General features: G+C 41.1%; 2 protein-coding genes across 4 annotated transcripts; one reads left to right on the top strand and one right to left on the bottom strand.

Moving 5' to 3' along the window:
• The first annotated feature begins 19 nt into the window (after nt 1–19).
• On the top strand, nt 20–12,969 carry LOC110528283 (tectonic-1). Of its 2 annotated transcripts, none has more exons than XM_021610223.3 (13): nt 20–414; nt 1,666–1,783; nt 1,871–2,004; nt 2,943–3,094; nt 3,298–3,400; nt 5,402–5,514; nt 5,754–5,924; nt 6,267–6,392; nt 6,564–6,649; nt 7,013–7,150; nt 7,305–7,458; nt 7,831–7,962; nt 12,502–12,969. In XM_021610223.3, the coding sequence occupies exons 1-13, from the start codon at nt 90–92 to the stop codon at nt 12,646–12,648; spliced, it is 1,899 nt and encodes a 632-aa protein (XP_021465898.3). In that variant the 5' UTR covers nt 20–89; the 3' UTR covers nt 12,649–12,969. The 2 variants fall into 2 exon arrangements, with proteins under 2 accessions (XP_021465898.3, XP_021465897.3); XM_021610222.3 differs by having other exon boundaries at nt 25–414; nt 6,561–6,649.
• LOC110528284 (voltage-gated hydrogen channel 1) lies at nt 12,864–16,022 on the bottom strand. Of its 2 annotated transcripts, none has more exons than XM_021610226.3 (6): nt 15,990–16,022; nt 14,757–14,979; nt 14,438–14,542; nt 14,084–14,318; nt 13,748–13,860; nt 12,864–13,592 (listed from the first exon to the last, which is right to left on the bottom strand). In XM_021610226.3, the coding sequence occupies exons 2-6, from the start codon at nt 14,931–14,933 to the stop codon at nt 13,536–13,538; spliced, it is 687 nt and encodes a 228-aa protein (XP_021465901.2). In that variant the 5' UTR covers nt 14,934–14,979; nt 15,990–16,022; the 3' UTR covers nt 12,864–13,535. The 2 variants fall into 2 exon arrangements, with proteins under 2 accessions (XP_021465901.2, XP_021465900.2); XM_021610225.3 differs by having other exon boundaries at nt 15,994–16,022.
• Between the last annotated feature and the right edge of the window lie 1,842 nt (nt 16,023–17,864).

Below are 17,864 nucleotides of genomic sequence, written 5' to 3'. Positions count from 1 at the left end.
CAGCACCAACAAACAATTCGGGTTGGAATACCCAGAATGCAACAGGGATCCCCTAAGCAACATAATGCTTCCAGAGATCAATATTAAAGATGGACGCTTTTGTTTGGGTGCTGATAACTTTATATACATGGCCGTTTTTTGAGTTCAGTGTAGCACAAAACACGGACGACTTCAATTATACTTTTGCACGCGCTAACGAATCTGTCATTGATTGGTTAGGTAGGCAGAATTTCACGGATTATGAGAATTCCACCGCTCTAGACGTTGAGATTGTTTCAACTGCATCGAATGTGGTTAGCACAAGAGATGGGACTGGTTTTAGTACACCGTCAACCACAGAGTCCACGCCACTGTCCATGTCTCCTCAAGTACCTCTGCCGCTATCCGGCTCCCTGCCTCCCTCTGTCACGGATGGTAAGGACGGTTGATTGTCTCTCAAAATGTAACGTCTCCGCACCCTACTTTCTATACTATGCTGCCCTACCAAGCAAAAGAGCAGTAACTGCTCATAGAGTGAAACTGAGAAAAATGACTTCAAATGTTTTTTTTAATTGTCCAGCCAAATTAATTGTAGGCAGATCATTTGAGATGTGGTTATCTTTTGTCTTACTATGAGGTTATTTTTTATTCATATTGACCCTAACCTCTGACATGAAATGTGTCCCTAGACGGCAGTTACTGACTTATTGCTTACGTCTGAATACATTTCCATGACGATTGTCTTTAACACAAACTTGTGTTAATATATGTATTTGTATGTGGCTGTCAGTGTCATGTAGTTTGATACTTGTATCAACGAAGAACAATAAATAATACCAAGGTCAACCGTAGACACAGCACCACAAGCTCAGTGAAGCCAAGGTAAAAGGCAGTAAGTAACTGACGTGTGGTTTCACCTGAACTTTTTGCAGTTACTGCGACCATGACCCCCCATTTTCTCCAATACAGAACACAATGGTGTTAGGATATTTGTCCACACGATAAAGCATGTATTTAATGTATTAAAAAAAAAAGTGAATAACACATTTTGGACAATGCACAGTTACTGCTCTTTCGCTTGGTAGGGCAGTATGGCCTACATTACTTTAGACAGAATAACCCTTATCAGAGATATTTCAAGGAAATGTATTTGTTTTAAAGTATTTGAACAGGGCCTTACATAAGGGTACATAGACATTGAATATAACATTTTCAGGCAATCTACATGTGATGTGGTTTGTGCATAGTCCAATAAAGCCCAGAACATGGGTAAAAGGGTGGGTAGGCCTATACCCCGTTCTGTTATAGCAAGCCTAACATAAGGTGGAATCTTATCTATCTATTTATCTAGCTGTACTATGGGTTACTATTATATTGATGTGGTCCCTTAGATGTAGCGTGTATCCCAAATGGCACCCTATTCCTTTTACAGTCCTCTACCCTATGGGCCCTGGTCAAAAGTAGTGCTCTATATTGGGAATGGGGTGCCATTTGGGATGCACATAGTCTTGGAAATCCCAGAACTGGGGCAACAGCACATTGGTTACATTGTGGTAGGCAACTCCTCTGTCTAGTGAGACTAACACACGCATAAGGATCAGAGAATTAGCCTAGGTGTAACCCATTAGGTGAGCTCTGTCTAGGTTGCTGTGTCACTTCAGCTAAATTAGCATTCTTTATCCTCAGTTTCCAGAATTTGCCCGTGCGATCAATTAAAGGACCAGTGTGACCCCAACTGTTGCTGTGACCCAGATTGCAGACAGGAATTAGCTCTCTTCACCAGCTGTACAGTGAAAACAGTCTGGCAAGTCACTAGCACTCCTCTTTTCTTTTCTGATGACTTGGGGTTTGACATGATCAGTGTAATAATTGATCTATGTGTTCTTTTCAGTGGTGAGCCGAAGCTTTGCGGTCAGGACGTGGTCACCTACACTATTAGTGAAACTATAGACGGCTATGCTCAGGTGCAGAGGTCGGTCCAGCAGGAGGTTAACCTAGACGTCTTCTGCATACAGTCAACTAACTGTAAGTTTAATAGGCCTTGATATAATATATTCTAGGCTGTGGCAGATATAGAGCCTCGCCTCACCCCCGCCCGCCCTTCCGGAAACATTCCGAAAAGGATCCGGATCACATTAGTTTTGCTAACGTAGCTGCTGCTCACTCCCCCTCCCTTCATGTTTCTCTATTTACTCACCCTCTTTTGAACCCTGATGATGTCTGCCTCATATTTCTGAAGAGGTGAAATAAAAACCCTATGGCGATTTAAATGAACTTTCCAAAACATTTTATGAAGGCTACAACATTCTGTCTGTCTGTTGTAATGGATATTGCAGTCGCGCAAGCAGGACGCAGTCCTTACATTTTCAGCATTTTGTGTGATGATGAAGGCTAATCTTTATAGTTGCTGCCATATTGTAGTTCCTGAAAAAAGAACACTACTTGACTGCCTGTCTGCCTCCTGCGCAGCTTAGCCAATGTTTGCAATGATGATTAAAAAAACAACATTCAATTGCTAATTAGACTGGCTGTCTGTGTCTTTCTGCATTCCACCTCTAGGTAGCCAAACCTTCTAGGCAGCAAGTATGTTGACAGTTGAGTGGGCACTCGGCTACGTAAAAAAAAAGAATAATAATGCATATGCGCAGAATTTGTAGTTTGGGCAAATTGGAATAGTGAAGCTCCATATCTGTAGCCACTCTGTACAATCCATGACCTGATTCTTATGCTCCCTCCACTCTAGTTATTTAACGTCTTTGGTCTACTAGCAGTTTATTAATGTTAGTTGATCATTATCTGACCTAAGTAGGGACATACACACCTGTAATAACAAAGAACACACCTGTAATCACTCGAAGAATGTGAATGTGGGATTCATGAATTTCAAACATCTAATAGCATAATTGATCTATGAGTCTATGATAAGGTGACAATTATCTATGTTCTGTACATCTGCGTTGAAGATGAGGCAGGACTGTCCCTCGCCGCTCCTGAGGTTCCTACAGCAGGGAACTTTGATGGCCTCTACAAGCACTTTGTGCAGTTCTTGTTTGGTTCTGCCAATAATGGGGCCACAACGTCTACAGTGGAACCTCTAACTTCACCTGGATACCTGGTGAGACTCACTCAAACCCCACACTGTTGACAATGTCCATCAAGAAGAATCAACAGTGCTTTTGTTGTGAGATTGTTTTCTGGTGATAGTACAATATACTTAATAGTGCAATACCCTTGGGATCTACAATGAACAAAGTTTGACACTAGCTTCAGTTAGCTCCTTCACTCTCTTTCCAACTCTTTTTTTTTTTCCCCCTTCAGTACGGAGATGTCATAGAAACGGAGGAAGAAAGCAGAGGAAGGGGGTTCTTCCGGTTGCCGGCCCCCTCTGTTACAGCCCACTGCTCTGACCTGAACCCTGCAGGTACCAGAGACTGTTCAGCTCCGTGTACATCCACACTGTCAGCATTGGCCCCCTCCCAATTAGGTTCCTAGTTTTTCAAAGATCTGAAGTTGCTGAAGCAGTACTGTGATGGCTCTACTTACATTTGAATTCGGAAGTTTACATACACTTAGGTTGTAGTCATTAAAACTTTTTCAACCACTCCACAAATTTCTTGTTAATAATCTATAGTTTAAGACATCTACTTTGTGCACGACACAAGTCTTTTTTTCAACAATTGTTCCCAGACAGATTATTTAACTTATAATTCACTGTATCACAATTCCAGTGGGTGAGAAGTTTACATACACTGAGTTGACTGTGCCTTTAAACAGCTTGGAAAATTCCAGAAAATGATGTCATGGCTTTAGAAGCTTCTTTAGAAGGCTAATTGACATCATTTGAGTCAATTGGAGGTGAACCTGTGGATGTATTTCAAGGCCTACCTTCAAACTCGGTGCCTCTTTGCTTGACAACATGGGAAAATCAAAAGAAATCAGCAAAGACCACAGAAAAAAAATTGTAGACCTCCACAAGTCTGGTTCATCCTTGGGAGCAATTTCCAAATGCCTGAAGGTACCACGTTTATCTGTACAAACAATAGTACGCAAATATAAAGACCATGGGACCACGCAGCTGTCATACCACTCAGGAAGGAGACGCGTTCTGTCTCCTAGAGATGAACGTACTTTGGAGCAAAAAGTGCAAATCAATCCCAGAACAGCAGCAAAGGACCTTGTGAAGATGCGGGAGGAAACAGGTACAAAAGTATCTATATCCACAGTAAAACAAGTCCTATATCGACATAACCTGAAAGGCCACTCAGCAAGGAAGAAGCCACTGCTCCAAAACCGCCATAAACAAGCCAGACTACGGTTTGCAACTGCACATGGGGACAAAGATTGTACTTTTTGGAGAAATGTCCTCTGGTCTGATGAAAAAAAAAATAGAAGTGTTTGGCCATAATGACCATCGTTATGTTTGGAGGAAAAAGGGGCATGCTTGCAAGCCAAAGAACACCATCCCAACCGTGAAGCATGGGGGTGGCAGCATCATGTTGTGGGGGTGCTTTGCTGCAGGAGGGACTGGTGCACTTCACAAAATAGATGGCATCATGAGGTGGGAAAATGATGTGGAATATTGAAGCAACATCTCAAGACATCAGTCAGGAAGTTAAAGCTTGGTCACAAATGGACAATTACACCAAGCATACTTCCAAAGTTGTGGCAAAATAGCTTAAGGGCAACAAAGTCAAGGTGTTGGAGTGGCCATCAAAAAGCCCTGACCTCAATCCTATAGACAATTTGTGGGCAGAACTGAAAAGGCGTGTGTGAGCATAGAGGCCTACAAGCCTGACTCAGTTACACCAGCTCTGTCAGGAGGAATGGACCAAAATTCACCCAACTTATTGTGGGAAGGTTGTGGAGGGCTACCCGAAACGTTTGACCCAAGTTAAACAATTAAAAGGAAATGCTACCAAATACTAATTAAGTGTATGTAAACTTCTGACCCACATGAAATGTGATGACAGAAATAAAAGCTGAAATAAATAATTATTTCTACTATTATTCTGACATTTCACATTCTTAAAATAAAGTGGTGATCCTGACTGACCTAAGACAGGGATTTTTTACTAGGATTAAATGTCAGGAATTGTGAAAAACTGAGTTTAAATGTGTATGTAAGCTTCCGACTTCAAATGTGTATATACTAATACATTGAGCCATGGAGCTTTTCACATTGCTTTCACTTATTTAGTCCTTTTCGATCTGGGAAATATAAAAGGGCTAGGGACTAACATGGAACCAGACCAGGGCTGAGTGTTCTCAGTGTTTGTGTGGAAGAGGAGGATGTTTGAGGGGGAGGGGCCAGAGGCCAAAATCGAAGAGGGTCACAATGTAACCACATCACTTAAGTTTTGTCCTCATCCTTCACTTTAGCCTAAACCTCTCATCAAATTGTATTTGTGACATGCATTTTCAGCGTTCCTGAGGGAGCAGAGCAATAGATGCATGCGGAGCCTGGTCCTGGAGAGGGACTGTACCACCCTGCAGGCCCTGAACATGCACAGCTACACTGACCCCCGTCTCCTCTCTGTGAGTTGGTCTGGCCTTGATGTTCAGCTTTATGTTTTGGAAAGTGCAAAATGTATTTCTCTTAAAGTCACTGTCCAATGAAAATCCAAATGTTAATGTTCGGTCAACTCATACCCAAATAATGTTGTTGACTAGTCCTTTACTTGTAGTTGTGGCCAGCATAAATGAGAGAGAACCACTCTGTAAAACCCCACCTCAAACTTGTATCTGAACAGACCAATTCCCTTTTTATTTTACAGAAGAAGAGTGAAGATGCGCGATTTGTTGCTGTGGAGGTGACCTCCATCGTCCTGCAATCTTTGGAGGGGACTCAGACCCAGCTGAATATCACTGGTGACTTGAGCCTGGACCCGCTACTGTTGAACTCTGTGGCCCCTGACTCCGCAGTGTGCATCAATGTGGTGCTCCAGGTGAAGTCTAAAGCCTCACAAAGCAAGCTACACAGGATGGCCGCTCTGCCTACTTGCATAAAAAAAGAACAAACGTGTGCAGCGAGGCAATTTGTAACCCCTCGCAAGTACGCAGGAATGCTATTTTTTATTGATAAATGTGACAGATACCCTGTCTCATGGCCAAGGGAGGTGGTAGGTGGGAATGAGGAGAACCCAAATTTGTGGAAAAATAGTACTTTATTTTATTGCCAATGCTTGATTGTAGGAAACATGGCATGACTTGAAGACTTGTCCTAATCATAAGCATTCAGACTCATCACTAATGTCAAATTTTGACATTCTGTTTTCCTCTGCTGACAGGTTGGTTACACGGTCACATACAGTGAGGCTGGAGACATTGTGAATGTGAATGCGTCCTTGGTCCTTGGAGCCATTGACCGTAACATGGTCCCAATGGAGCAGGAGTTTCAAATTGAATTCGTCCAGGTGCCATATTTATATATATAGTTTTTTGCATTTTGCATAGTTCTATGCCATAGAATATTTTAGCATTTTTCATCAACCCAGAAAAGTGGTTTACTCTTAATGTAAACGAAAGCCAATCACTATCACTTCAGTCAGTAATACCACTCTCCCCTTGATGTCTTCTGCTAGCAGAATGTTGACCAAGTGGCGCTCCACTCCAGTGGGAATCCTGGTTATGTTGTGGGGCTCCCTCTACTGGCTGGATCCAAAACAGCAGAATATCCTTTTTTGGAGTGGCCAGTGAGTTAGGTATAATTTCTCTACATGGCATATTCTTCATGAGTTTTCACGTCATCAACAATCCATTTGTTGTGATCAAAGTGGCATGGGATCCCTTTGAAGAGCAGAAGCTTCAGCTTTCTATGAGCTGTTGATTCACTAGTTCCTTGGTTTTCTTGAAATAACTCCCTATTTTGCTGTTTTTTAAGAGATATGAACATGAATATGCACCCTATTACTGACTCAATATTGAATAACCCATATTAAAACATATATGAAACCTATAAGTTATATCTGAGTATTTCTCAAACTTGACGAGAGGTCAGACATAATGTATTTGTGTCCTTAACTGTCCTGCTCACTGGAATAGTTCACAGTGCTGATTCGAGGGGAGCTTTTACCCTCCTCCATGGCTCCAAACTGTCAAACTGTCTCAGAGGGCCCCATCACCGCTCCCCCGTCCTGTTCGGGGTCGACATGGTGTCAGGCTGCACGTTGAGGTAAGAGAGGAAGACTGCTCTGTTCTACAGGACCTAAAGCCCAATCCCAAACAAATCCCTTGCCACTTTTTCTTGACCCTTGTCCCTCACCCCCTAATGTGATGGTGGTTAGGGGTGGTTAGGGAAATACTGTATTTCTCTTATCTCTCTCTAGGTTGGATGAGACTGCTAACTGCTCAGTGGTATCAGAAGTGGTTCTAGGAGTATTGAGGGGACAAAGCTTCCCCCAGTATGTGGCCTCTTTTGGGAATTCCCCATCTCAGAACCCAATGGACTGGGTGCCGATAAGGAACCAAACCAAACCTACGGTGAGAAGCTTTGGGCAAAGTATTTTCATTGCATGTTAGTGGAAGAAAATATTATTTGAATGTTGTGATGTAGATGTTCCTATCATACAATATATTAAGAATGCAGAGACAGCCATTACATTACAACCATTAAAACATACTGCAACGATGACACAAAACAGTAGACGAAATTGATAAGACATTTGGATTGAATCTTGAAAGTTTGGAGAGAATGGATGGTTGATTGAAGGACATCCACCACCAACAGACATAGTTGGTTATGAGAAGTGCTTTTTCCTGTTTCTCAACAACCACAATTGTGTAAACAACAATGACTCCATATTGATGGTTGGTAACAGCCCTTATATGTTTCTATTCTCTTGGACTAAGCAGGAAGCTCAGAGTTGCAGTATCCCCCTGTCTCTTCACCTGGAAGTGCAATGGACCCAATATGGATCCCTGGTGAACCCGCAGGCTCAGATTGTCAGTGTCGTTGAAGTGATTTACACCAACACCAGCAACCTGGTAAACCTTGAGTGATCTTAAACATTATGGGACTTGGGACAGTTTCCCAGATTAGGCCAACTGCTATACTAAAAAGTATGCTCAATGGAGAATCTCCCTGAAAGTGCTTTTTAGTCCAGGACTAGGCTTAGTTTTCTTTAACTGCTTGGGTACTATTTTCACAAGTATGTGGTACATTTTCACAACTCTTAGTACAAAACTCCAAACTGGTCCCACTTGTAAAGCAGCCAGTCTTTCATTCAAAACCTATCATTGTGCATTCATTTGGATTGTAAAAAATCTCTCACCACACAACCATTGATTCAAATATACACTACCGTTCAAAAGTTTGTGGTCACTTAGAAATGTCCTTGTTTTTGAAAGAAAAGCACATTTTTTGTCCATTAAAATAACATCAAATTGATCAGAAATACAGTGTAGACGTTGTTGTAAATTACTATTGTAGCTGGAAACGGCTGATTGTTAATGGGATATCTACATATTCATAGATATATATGCGTACAGAGGCCCATTGTCAGCAACCATCACTCCTGTGTTCCAATGGCACGTTGTGTTAGCTAATCCAAGTTTATTATTTTAAAAGGCTAATTGATCATTAGAAAATTATTTTGCAATTATGTTAGCACAGCTGAAAACTGTTGTTCTGATTTAAAGAAGCAATAAAATTGGCCTTCTTTAGACTAGTTGAGTATCTGGAGCATCAGTATTTGTGGGTTCGATTACAGGCTCAAAATGTCCAGAAACAAAGGACTTTTTTCTGAAACTCATCAGTCTATTCTTGTTCTGAGAAATGAAGGCTATTCCAATGCGAGAAATTGCCAAGAAACTGAAGATCTCGTACAACGTTTGTGAAATATAATGATAACATTGGTTCAATCACAGAAACACTACATAATGATATCTTTTCAATTTAGTCATTTTAACTACCAGTTAATCCAATAGCAAACAATACAAGATGTGTGTTTCAAGTCACCCTTAGAAGTGTTGAAAGTGATATGCTACAGTATGGAAAATGACAGAAAATCTATCATTACTATAATACCTATCCAATTTGCAATCAAAGGTGTGACCAATGAAGACATCCTCCACAATCATTCATGCCAAAAAAACATAGGTGTACTGTCTGTAATCAAATTTAAGAAATTAATGAAACAAATTAAATGAATGAAAATAAAACAATGTTTGATAACTCATTCTCATCAAGCCTGTCTTGGTCATTTGGCCATAAATTCTCATCCACATGACAGTGAATGTCATCATTGTTTATGCACCGCGGGAAAAACCTTTTGCCATGGCGAATCCAAACTTGAAATTGGTCTGCATTGATTTTGTCGCATGCCTCATTCATGGCGAGAAGGAGGGTGGCACGCGTATGGGGATGCTGATCGTACACTTTCCACCATGCTGAAAAAAGTTCCTCAATAGGGTTGAAAGCTACTCGCTGTTTATTATCTATGCATAGTCACTTTACGAATTACCTCGACTATCCTGTAGCCCCGCACATTTTTTTTTTTTTTTTTTAACCTTTATTTAACTAGGCAAGTCAGTTAAGAACAAATTCTTATTTTCAATGATGGCCTAGGAGCAGTGGGTTAACTGCCTTGTTCAGGGGCAGAACAACAGCTCGGGATTCGATCTTGCAACCTTTCGGTTACTAGTCCAACGCTTTAACCACTAGGCTACCTGCCGCCCATTGACTTGGTACCAGTACCCCCTGTATATAGCCTCGTTGTTGTTATGTACATTTCTTGTCTTTTTTATTTTATTAAGTAAATATTTTATCAACTTTCTTGAACTGCATTGTTGGTTAAGGGCTTGTAAGTAAGCCTTTCATAGTAATGTGATTTGATTTGAAAGGAGAGTATGGGGTCACGAGTGGGCCTGAAACATGCCTGAACCACCTTTGCATGGTGGATCCTGACATTGTCACATACAATGACATAGGTGACCCCTTCACCTTGACAGGCCTGCTCAAGTTCATTGAGGAACACAATGAGGTGTGCAGGATTGTAGGATCCAAGTAATGTCCTACACCACACCATCTTCAGAGAAATCTGCACAAATGGTGATGTTTCCCCTACGTTGTCCAGGCACTGAGACGGTCACCCATTGGCCGATGAAGTTCCACCCACCGCGCCGAATGTTTTGGCCAGGTTGAAACACGCTTCATCAACAAAGATATACTTGTGATAGTTCACAGCAGCATCAAGCACCATCACCCTCTAAAAATATATTTTGGTTAGATCTTTTTACAGTATAGGTCCAATATGATATTGTGAAGTAGCATGTGCATCAAATCGTAAAAGTAATTACAGTGCATTCGGAAAGTATTCAGACCCCTTGACCGTTTCCACATTTTGTTAGATTGTTCAGATACTGTTCAAGCTACTCAGGAGACTGTTCCTATATATATTACTCAGGAGACTGTTCCTATATACACTTCCATTCAAAGTTTGGGGTCACTTAGAAATGTCCTTGTTTTTAAAAGAAAAATATTTTTTTGTCCATTAAAATAACATCAAATTGATCAGAAATACAGTGTAGACATTGTTAATGTTGTAAATGATTATTGTAGCTGGAAACGGCAGATTGTTTATGGAATATCTACATAAGCGTACAGTGGCCCATTATCAGCAACCATCACTCCTGTGTTCCAATGGCACGTTGTGTTAGCTAATCCAAGTTTATCATTTTAAAAGGCTAATTGATGATTAGAAAACCCTTTTGCAATTATGTTAGCAGAGCTGAAAACTGTTGTCCTGATTAAAGAAGCAATAAAACTGGCCTTCTTTAGACGAGTTGAGTATCTGGAGTTCGGGTTCGATTGGGTTCGATTACAGGCTCAAAATGGCCAGAAACAAAGGACTTTCTTCTGAAACTCGTCAGTCTATTCTTGTTCTGAGAAATGAAGGCTATTTCATGCGAGAAATTGCCAAGAAACTGAAGATCAATGCTGTGTACTACTCCCTTCACAGAACAGCGCAAACTGTCTCTAACCAGAATAGAAAGAGGAGTGGGAGGCCTCGGTGCACAACTGAGCAAGAGGACAAGTACATTAGAGTGTCTAGCTTGAGAAACAGACGGCTCACAAGTCCTCAACTGGCAACTTCATTAAATAGTACCCGCAAAACACCAGTCTCAAAATCAACAGTGAAGAGAAGACTCTGGCTGGCCTTCTAGGCAGAGTTGCAAAAAAAAAGCTATATCTCAGATTGGCCAATAAAAAGAAAAGATTAAAATGGGCAAAAGAACACAGACACTGGACAGAGGAAGATTGGAAAAAAGTGTTATGGACAGACAAATCTAAGTTTGAGGTGTTCGGATCACAAAGAACATTCGTGAGACGCAGAAAAAATGAAAAGAAGCTGGAGGAGTGCTTGACACCATCTGTCAAGCATGGTGGAGGCAATGTGAAGGTCTAGGGTTGCTTTGATGGTGGTATAATGGGTGATTTGTACAGGGTAAAAGGGATCTTGAAGAAGGAAGGCTATCACTCCATTTTGCAACCCCATTCCCTGTGGACGGCGCTTAATTTTATGCCAATTACCTCCTACAACAGGACAAAGACCCAAAGCACAGCTCCAAACTATGGAAGAACTATTTAGGGAAGAAGCAGTCAGCTGGTATTCTGTCTATAATGGAGTGGCATGCACAGTCACCGGATCTCAACCCTATTGAGCTGTTGTGGGAGCAGCTTGACCGTATAGTACGTAAGAAGTGCCCATCAAGACAATCCAACTTGTGGGAGGTGCTTCAGGAAGCATGGGGTGAAATCTCTTCAGATTACCTCAACAAATTGACAACTAGAATGCCAAAGGTCTGCAAGGCTGTAATGGCTGCAAATGGAGGATTCTTTGACGAAAGCAAAGTTGAAGGACACAATTAATATCTCAATTAAAAATAATTATTTATAACCTTGTCAATGTCTTGACTATATTTCCTATTCATTTTGCAACTAATTTCATGTATGCTTTCAGGGAAAACAAGGACATTTCTAAGTGACCCCAAACTTTTGAACGGTAGTGTATATTACTCAAATAACTTGTAAAATGATCTTGCAGCAGTGTAAAGTATAACAAGCATACGCATTCAGAAAATATTGAGACACGGATTTGACGCAACCAATGTAATATTGATTGAATAGTGCTCTTTTTATAGAAGCATTTGTCACAAAGTGCTTAACAAAAATGTAACTTTATCAGCTTGTATTTGTATAACAGCAACCAGAGCACTCATAAGTGTCTCACTTACTAAGTCGCTCTGGAGAATAGTGTCTGTTAAAGGACCAAAATGTAAATCTAATACATGTAGTCCACTTACCAAGATCATTATATGCCCTGTAATGGAACAACAGACTTTCCTTAGAAATTGTAGGCTACTGTTAGATTCTCTTGATTCAACAGTAACTTAATTTATTCATCTTAAACATATTTCGAAGTGATGGAACAATAGAGTTCCTCTTCCAGACCTCTGGTCAATGCTATGACACCTTTATTTAACACCCTACTTATGTTTTATTACCATTTTTCTTTTCCTCAGGCGTTACTCTCTGGAGGCAGTCGTGTCATGTCTGTCACCAGCTCTGTGACCTTCGTACCTGTGTCTGCAGCCGCCCGGCCTGGCTTCAAGGCCTCGCCCACTATCGACGCCAAGCTGCCTTACGACTTCTTCTTCCCTTTTGTTTGAACGACTGACAGACAGAAGAGTGGGCAGGTGTTGCACACACACACACAAGAAACCACAACTATGTTTTAATATCCTCACCAGCTTACCACTTAGAATGCATGGCCAAATACATTGCTTCATTCTTAATGATATGCTAGTGTGGATATTGATGTTGCCTCTTTAGAGTCACCTGGTATACTGACCAAAATGTAGAGAATAAAAACCCTGATGTTCTCTGATGGCACTCAGCTGCTGTTAGCAACCACCTTTTATTTATTTGTACATAGTGTAATTTAGATCAAATGAGTATAAAAAAAATCAATAAAGCAACATTTAATAATACTTTCACAGTGATTCATACTTGTATTGTCTTTGCATAGCAAGCAATGGGCATTCAGAAAACAGCAAGATGCAACAAATTCATTACAGGATCTAAAGTACAACATATTAGCTGAATAAAGGCATAGCACATATAAAAATATCAAGTAAGACGTATGCTCATTGCAATGTGAAATACTGGCATATGATATCAATGAAGTCTGATCAGCTTTTATAATCTGCTTAAATATGCAGATAATGGTTGGAAGGTTGACCTAATCATGTGGAATCTATCTAGCCTGAGTGCCAGTCTTTGTGCTATATTACCAACTCATTGTCATTCATTGTCATGCCAAATGTTTGGTTTGACAATGACAGCAATTGAGTTGGCAAGAGTACAAACAGATTTGGGATTTACAAACAGATTTAGTATCTATCTGGGCAGTGTAAGCTCCTGTCATGGTGGAATTACTGACACAAATGGTGTATGGATGGTCAACACCTTTCAGAATATTCCCTTGTTTATTGATCAATTCCAATAAAACTTTAGAAGTGGATAATGAAAATGGCATCTTGCTCCTCTTCCTGCATCAGTACTCAATGTCATGCTGTCGCAGGAGAGCCCGTAGTTTACTGTTCTCTTGTTCCTAAAGAGGTGAAGAGATTGAAGGGTGTGTTGAAAAAGGGTCTATTGACAGACTGTAAGACACCGTATAAGTGTACTAAATTACCAAAATGTAAATGTCTTCAAACTTGTCTTGGGCGGGTAGGGGTTTGGGTTCCCAGGGGCTGGCCAACTCACCGTCTTGCCGCTGCGCTCTTGTAGCTCGCTAACTCGCTGGACCAGTTGATCGTTGCTCTCCTTCAGCTTGTGAAGTTTGCGATCGGCCCTTGCCTTCACAGACACCAGGATACCTGAGTGGTGGGAGAAAACATGACATGTTGGACACAAACCCATTTTACAACATTGGTGACCTAGCTACCTGTGTGACATAAAGGTTGTGTTCATTAGGGCATGCATTGGATAAAGCTTTAAAATGTGTGTTTATTGGACATGTCCAGGGAGTCCCTCCCTGTTTCAGTCCATTTTCTTCCCTTTGATGCCTAATGAACATTAACAAAGTGAGAAATCTCTCACCGTTGATTATCCTCGCCACCCTCCAGAGCCTGAGGAGGATCAGGAGGCCCATAGAGGCATCAAAAGCCTCTTCGCTGGCTGTATACACAACATCCAGGATGAAGGACACAATCACTACCAGCCCGTCAAACACCTCAAACTTGTGGTGGAAGAACTCCAGCTGGTAAGCAAAGAGCTTCCCAGCCAGCTCCACCATGAAGAAGGTGAGAAGAGCCAGACTCAGGTAGTGGAACACCTGGTGAAGAGGGAAAGGACAGAAGAGTTGTAGGAAGTTTGGGGTCACAGATTTTTTGGAGCTGTGTAGTGTTGTTGTCCCCAGGACCGACTTTGGGAAACACTGCACTCTAGACTCACCAGAGGGGCAATGTGTCCATGCTCCAAATCGATGATTGATAGGTCGATCAGTAGCTCGACCAGCACAAAGATGGCATCCAGGATGACCAGGCACACCACAACTATCTAAACCAGGGGCAAACACTCATCAGACAACACCAATCTTCTGACAAGCATATGTGAGAATTTACTGTCTCATATTTGCGGCCTAGACTGAAAAACACACACACATACGTATGTTCCCCATCCACAGTTGAGATTTGATTTGAGCAAAGGTAACAATTACTAGCTGTGTTTGATTGATAGTATGAGCATTGCCTACTCCACTCATATTCCATACCTGGAATTTGTTGGAGCTGTAGAGCATCTTCAGGGAGTCTCTGAAGGAGAGTTCCCCCTGGGGCATCTGTCCTGTGGCTGGTCCCAGCTCATCACTAGCTTCATGTAGCTCCTCATCCTGCCACTGGGCTGTGTGGTCGTCACCCACTGTGGTGAAATGCCTCAGGTACTTGGACATGGTGATGCAGGGGGGTGTGGTGGCCCACCAAAAAGATACCGTTTTCCTGCAAGGGCATGTGGAAATTAGAGGTTAAAAGTTTAACTGAATGTAATTTAAAAACCTCTGAAAGTCTTTGGGGGAGGGCTTCTGTGCTGGAGGTGTCTCCCTGTTGCAACTTGTAATTAAACTGGATTGATTTCGGTTGACTTTATCAATGACTGCTCTCCTTTTTGTTCACCTGGAATTACTATTACAATATGGATGTACTGTATTCAAACATAATTCTCTCTCTACTAAGCTAACATATGGAATTGTTTTAAGATCATCATGATCATTTTGAATTTAAGACCCCTTTAGGTATAAAATAAATGGCAAAACAGACAGTCCAAAAATAATAAATTATAAGGTTTTGAAGTGTCAACTATATCTAGGAGAAATAAGAAAGCTCAGGAAATATTTAAGTTTTTTGGGCACATATTTAACCTCTTTTTTCTGTTGGCACAAAACTACCTCCCATAAAAAATGTTTACCGGTGACGGATAACCTTCAGACGAGCCCTGTGACACTTGTAGGGTTCATAGAACAAAACAGAGATCACCATCATGTTCATGGGATCCTCATCTTTCCATAGTGTGGTCATATTAGATGGCCAAACCTCATGGTTTGACAAACAAGGCGACATAGGCGGATACGGGGGATTGCCAATGAAAAAACAGATATCTAGCTTAAACTGATGGATTTGGTGGGAATTGTCTTTATTATGGTACTTAGATTGAGGCACAGGTGTGTCAATAGACTCTTAAGGATGTTTATGCTAAAACTTTCAAATGTCACAAGTTTGTCTGAGGTGCAATAACACAATAGAACTATATTGTTTACTGTTTATCCAAAGCTTTCCACTCATTTCCTAACATGAGCATTGTTAGTATAACCAATTTACTAGCATTAACATAAGGTTCATATTTTTACCAGCTGTATTTCTGCAAACACACATTGAGTAGTCTCTGGAATAAATATTTTATAAACCATCATATTGTCATATACACAAAGAATAGTCAACCTATTGTAACTTACCTGCCTTCTTAAGTCTATGAACGACTGCTCAACACTCAGGATGAATTGGCACTTATGTGTTTCCCAGCTGTGTTTTGCACAATATTGGTATACTTCTCCTTTTAAACATTGCAGAACCATGCAAGATGTTAACAAACCAAACGCTCTTTCTCAAGATGCAAGTTGACTGTGTGGGCATCCCATGTTAAATTTCCCCCCAAAATCTAGACCAATATGGTTTATCATTACAATAGATATTTTATTGTTTTATAAAAAAGAATGAACATCTTCTGCCTTGCAATTGCCAAGTGCCTGATATAATTGATTTCGTAGCCAATAAGCTTTAATAACTTTAGTGATCATGGACAACAAATTGTTTTAACAATAAAAAAAATAAAAAAATACACTGAACAAAAATATAAAGGCAACTTGTTAACTGTTGGTCCCATGCTTCATGAGCTGAAATAAAATATTACTTCCCTGTTAGAGAGCATTTCTCCTTTGCCAAGACACCTGACAGGTGTGGCATATCAAGAAGCGGATTCAACAGCATGGTTATTACACAGCTGCACCTTGTGCCGGAGACTACAAAAGGCCAATCTAAAATGTGCAGTTTTTTATTTCACCTTTATTTAACCAGGTAGGCTAGTTGAGAGCAAGTTCTCATTTACAACTGCGACCTGGCCAAGATAAAACAAAGCAGTGTGACACAGACAACAACACAGAGTTACACATGGAATAAACAAGCCAATAACACAAACAAGTCAATGACACAGTAGGGGGAAAAATGAAGTCTATATACATACAGTGTGTGCAAAAGGCATGAGATAGGTTATAAATAGGCCATAGGAGCGAATAATTACAATTTAGCAGATTAACACTGGAGTGATAAATGAGCAGATGATGATGTGCAAGAAGAGATACTGGTGTGCAAAAGAGCAGAAAAATAAATAAAAACAGTATGGGGATGAGGTAGGTAGATTGGGTGGGTGGGCTATTTACAGATGGACTATGTACAGCTGCAGCGATTGGTTAGCTGCTCAGATAGCTGATGTTTAAAGTTGGTGAGTGAAATAAAAGTCTATATAAAAATAAAAGTTGTCACACAACACTGCTACAGATGTCTCAAGTTTTGAGGGAGCATGCAATTGGCATGCTGACTGCAGGAATGTCCACCAGAGCTATTGCCATAAGCTGCCTCCAACGTCGTTTTAGAGAATTTGGCAGTACGTCCAACCGGCCTCTCAATCTCAGACCACATATATTGCATCATGTGGGCGAGCGGTTTGCTGATGTCAACGTTGTGAACAGACTGCCCCATGGTGGCAATGGAGATGTGGTATGGGCAAGCGTAAGCTACGGACAACGATCACATTTGCATTTTATCGATAGCAATTTGAATGCACAGAGATACCGTGACGAGATCCTGAGGCCCATTATCGTGCCATTCATCCGCCTCCGTCACCTCATGTTTTAGCACGATAATGCACGGCCCATGTAGCAAGGATCTGTACAAAATTCCTGGAAGCGGAAAATGTGGTCTGCATACTCATTAGGCATGTCACCAATTGAGCATGTTTGGGATGCTTTGGAGCAACGACGTGTTCTTGTTCCCGCCAATATCAAGCAACTTCGCACAGACATTGAAGAGGGGTGGGACAACATTCCACAGGCCAGAATCAACAGCCTGATCAACTCTATGTGAAGGAGATGTGTCGAGTTGCATTAGGCAAATGGTTGTCACACCAGCTACTGACTGGTTTTCTGATCCATGCCCCTTCCTTTTTAAGGTATCTGTGACCAGCAGATGCATATCTGTATTGCCAGTTATGTGAATCCATAGATTATGGCCTAATTTATTTATTTCAATTGACATTTCCTTCTATGAACTGTCCC

Source organism: Oncorhynchus mykiss, chromosome 7, assembly GCF_057628025.1.
Source record: "Oncorhynchus mykiss isolate SJ-2025 chromosome 7, ASM5762802v1, whole genome shotgun sequence".
Lineage (NCBI taxonomy): Eukaryota > Metazoa > Chordata > Actinopteri > Salmoniformes > Salmonidae > Oncorhynchus > Oncorhynchus mykiss.
This window is presented reverse-complemented; position numbering and strand designations above follow the sequence as displayed.

Bases quoted from the DNA above. Each gene is read 5' to 3' on its own strand.
- LOC110528284 (XM_021610226.3), bottom strand. From the start codon at position 14,933: ATGTCCAAGTACCTGAGGCATTTCACCACAGTGGGTGACGACCACACA. The intron at 14,543-14,756 runs GTATGGAATATG...CCCCTGGTTTAG, and splicing joins ACAGCTCCAACAAATTCCAG to ATAGTTGTGGTGTGCCTGGT. The intron at 13,861-14,083 runs GTGAGAGATTTC...CCCACCACTCAG, and splicing joins GGTGGCGAGGATAATCAACG to GTATCCTGGTGTCTGTGAAG.
- LOC110528283 (XM_021610222.3), top strand. From the start codon at position 90: ATGGACGCTTTTGTTTGGGTGCTGATAACTTTATATACATGGCCGTTT. The intron at 3,095-3,297 runs GTGAGACTCACT...TTCCCCCTTCAG, and splicing joins TAACTTCACCTGGATACCTG to TACGGAGATGTCATAGAAAC. The intron at 5,925-6,266 runs GTGAAGTCTAAA...CTCTGCTGACAG, and splicing joins GCATCAATGTGGTGCTCCAG to GTTGGTTACACGGTCACATA.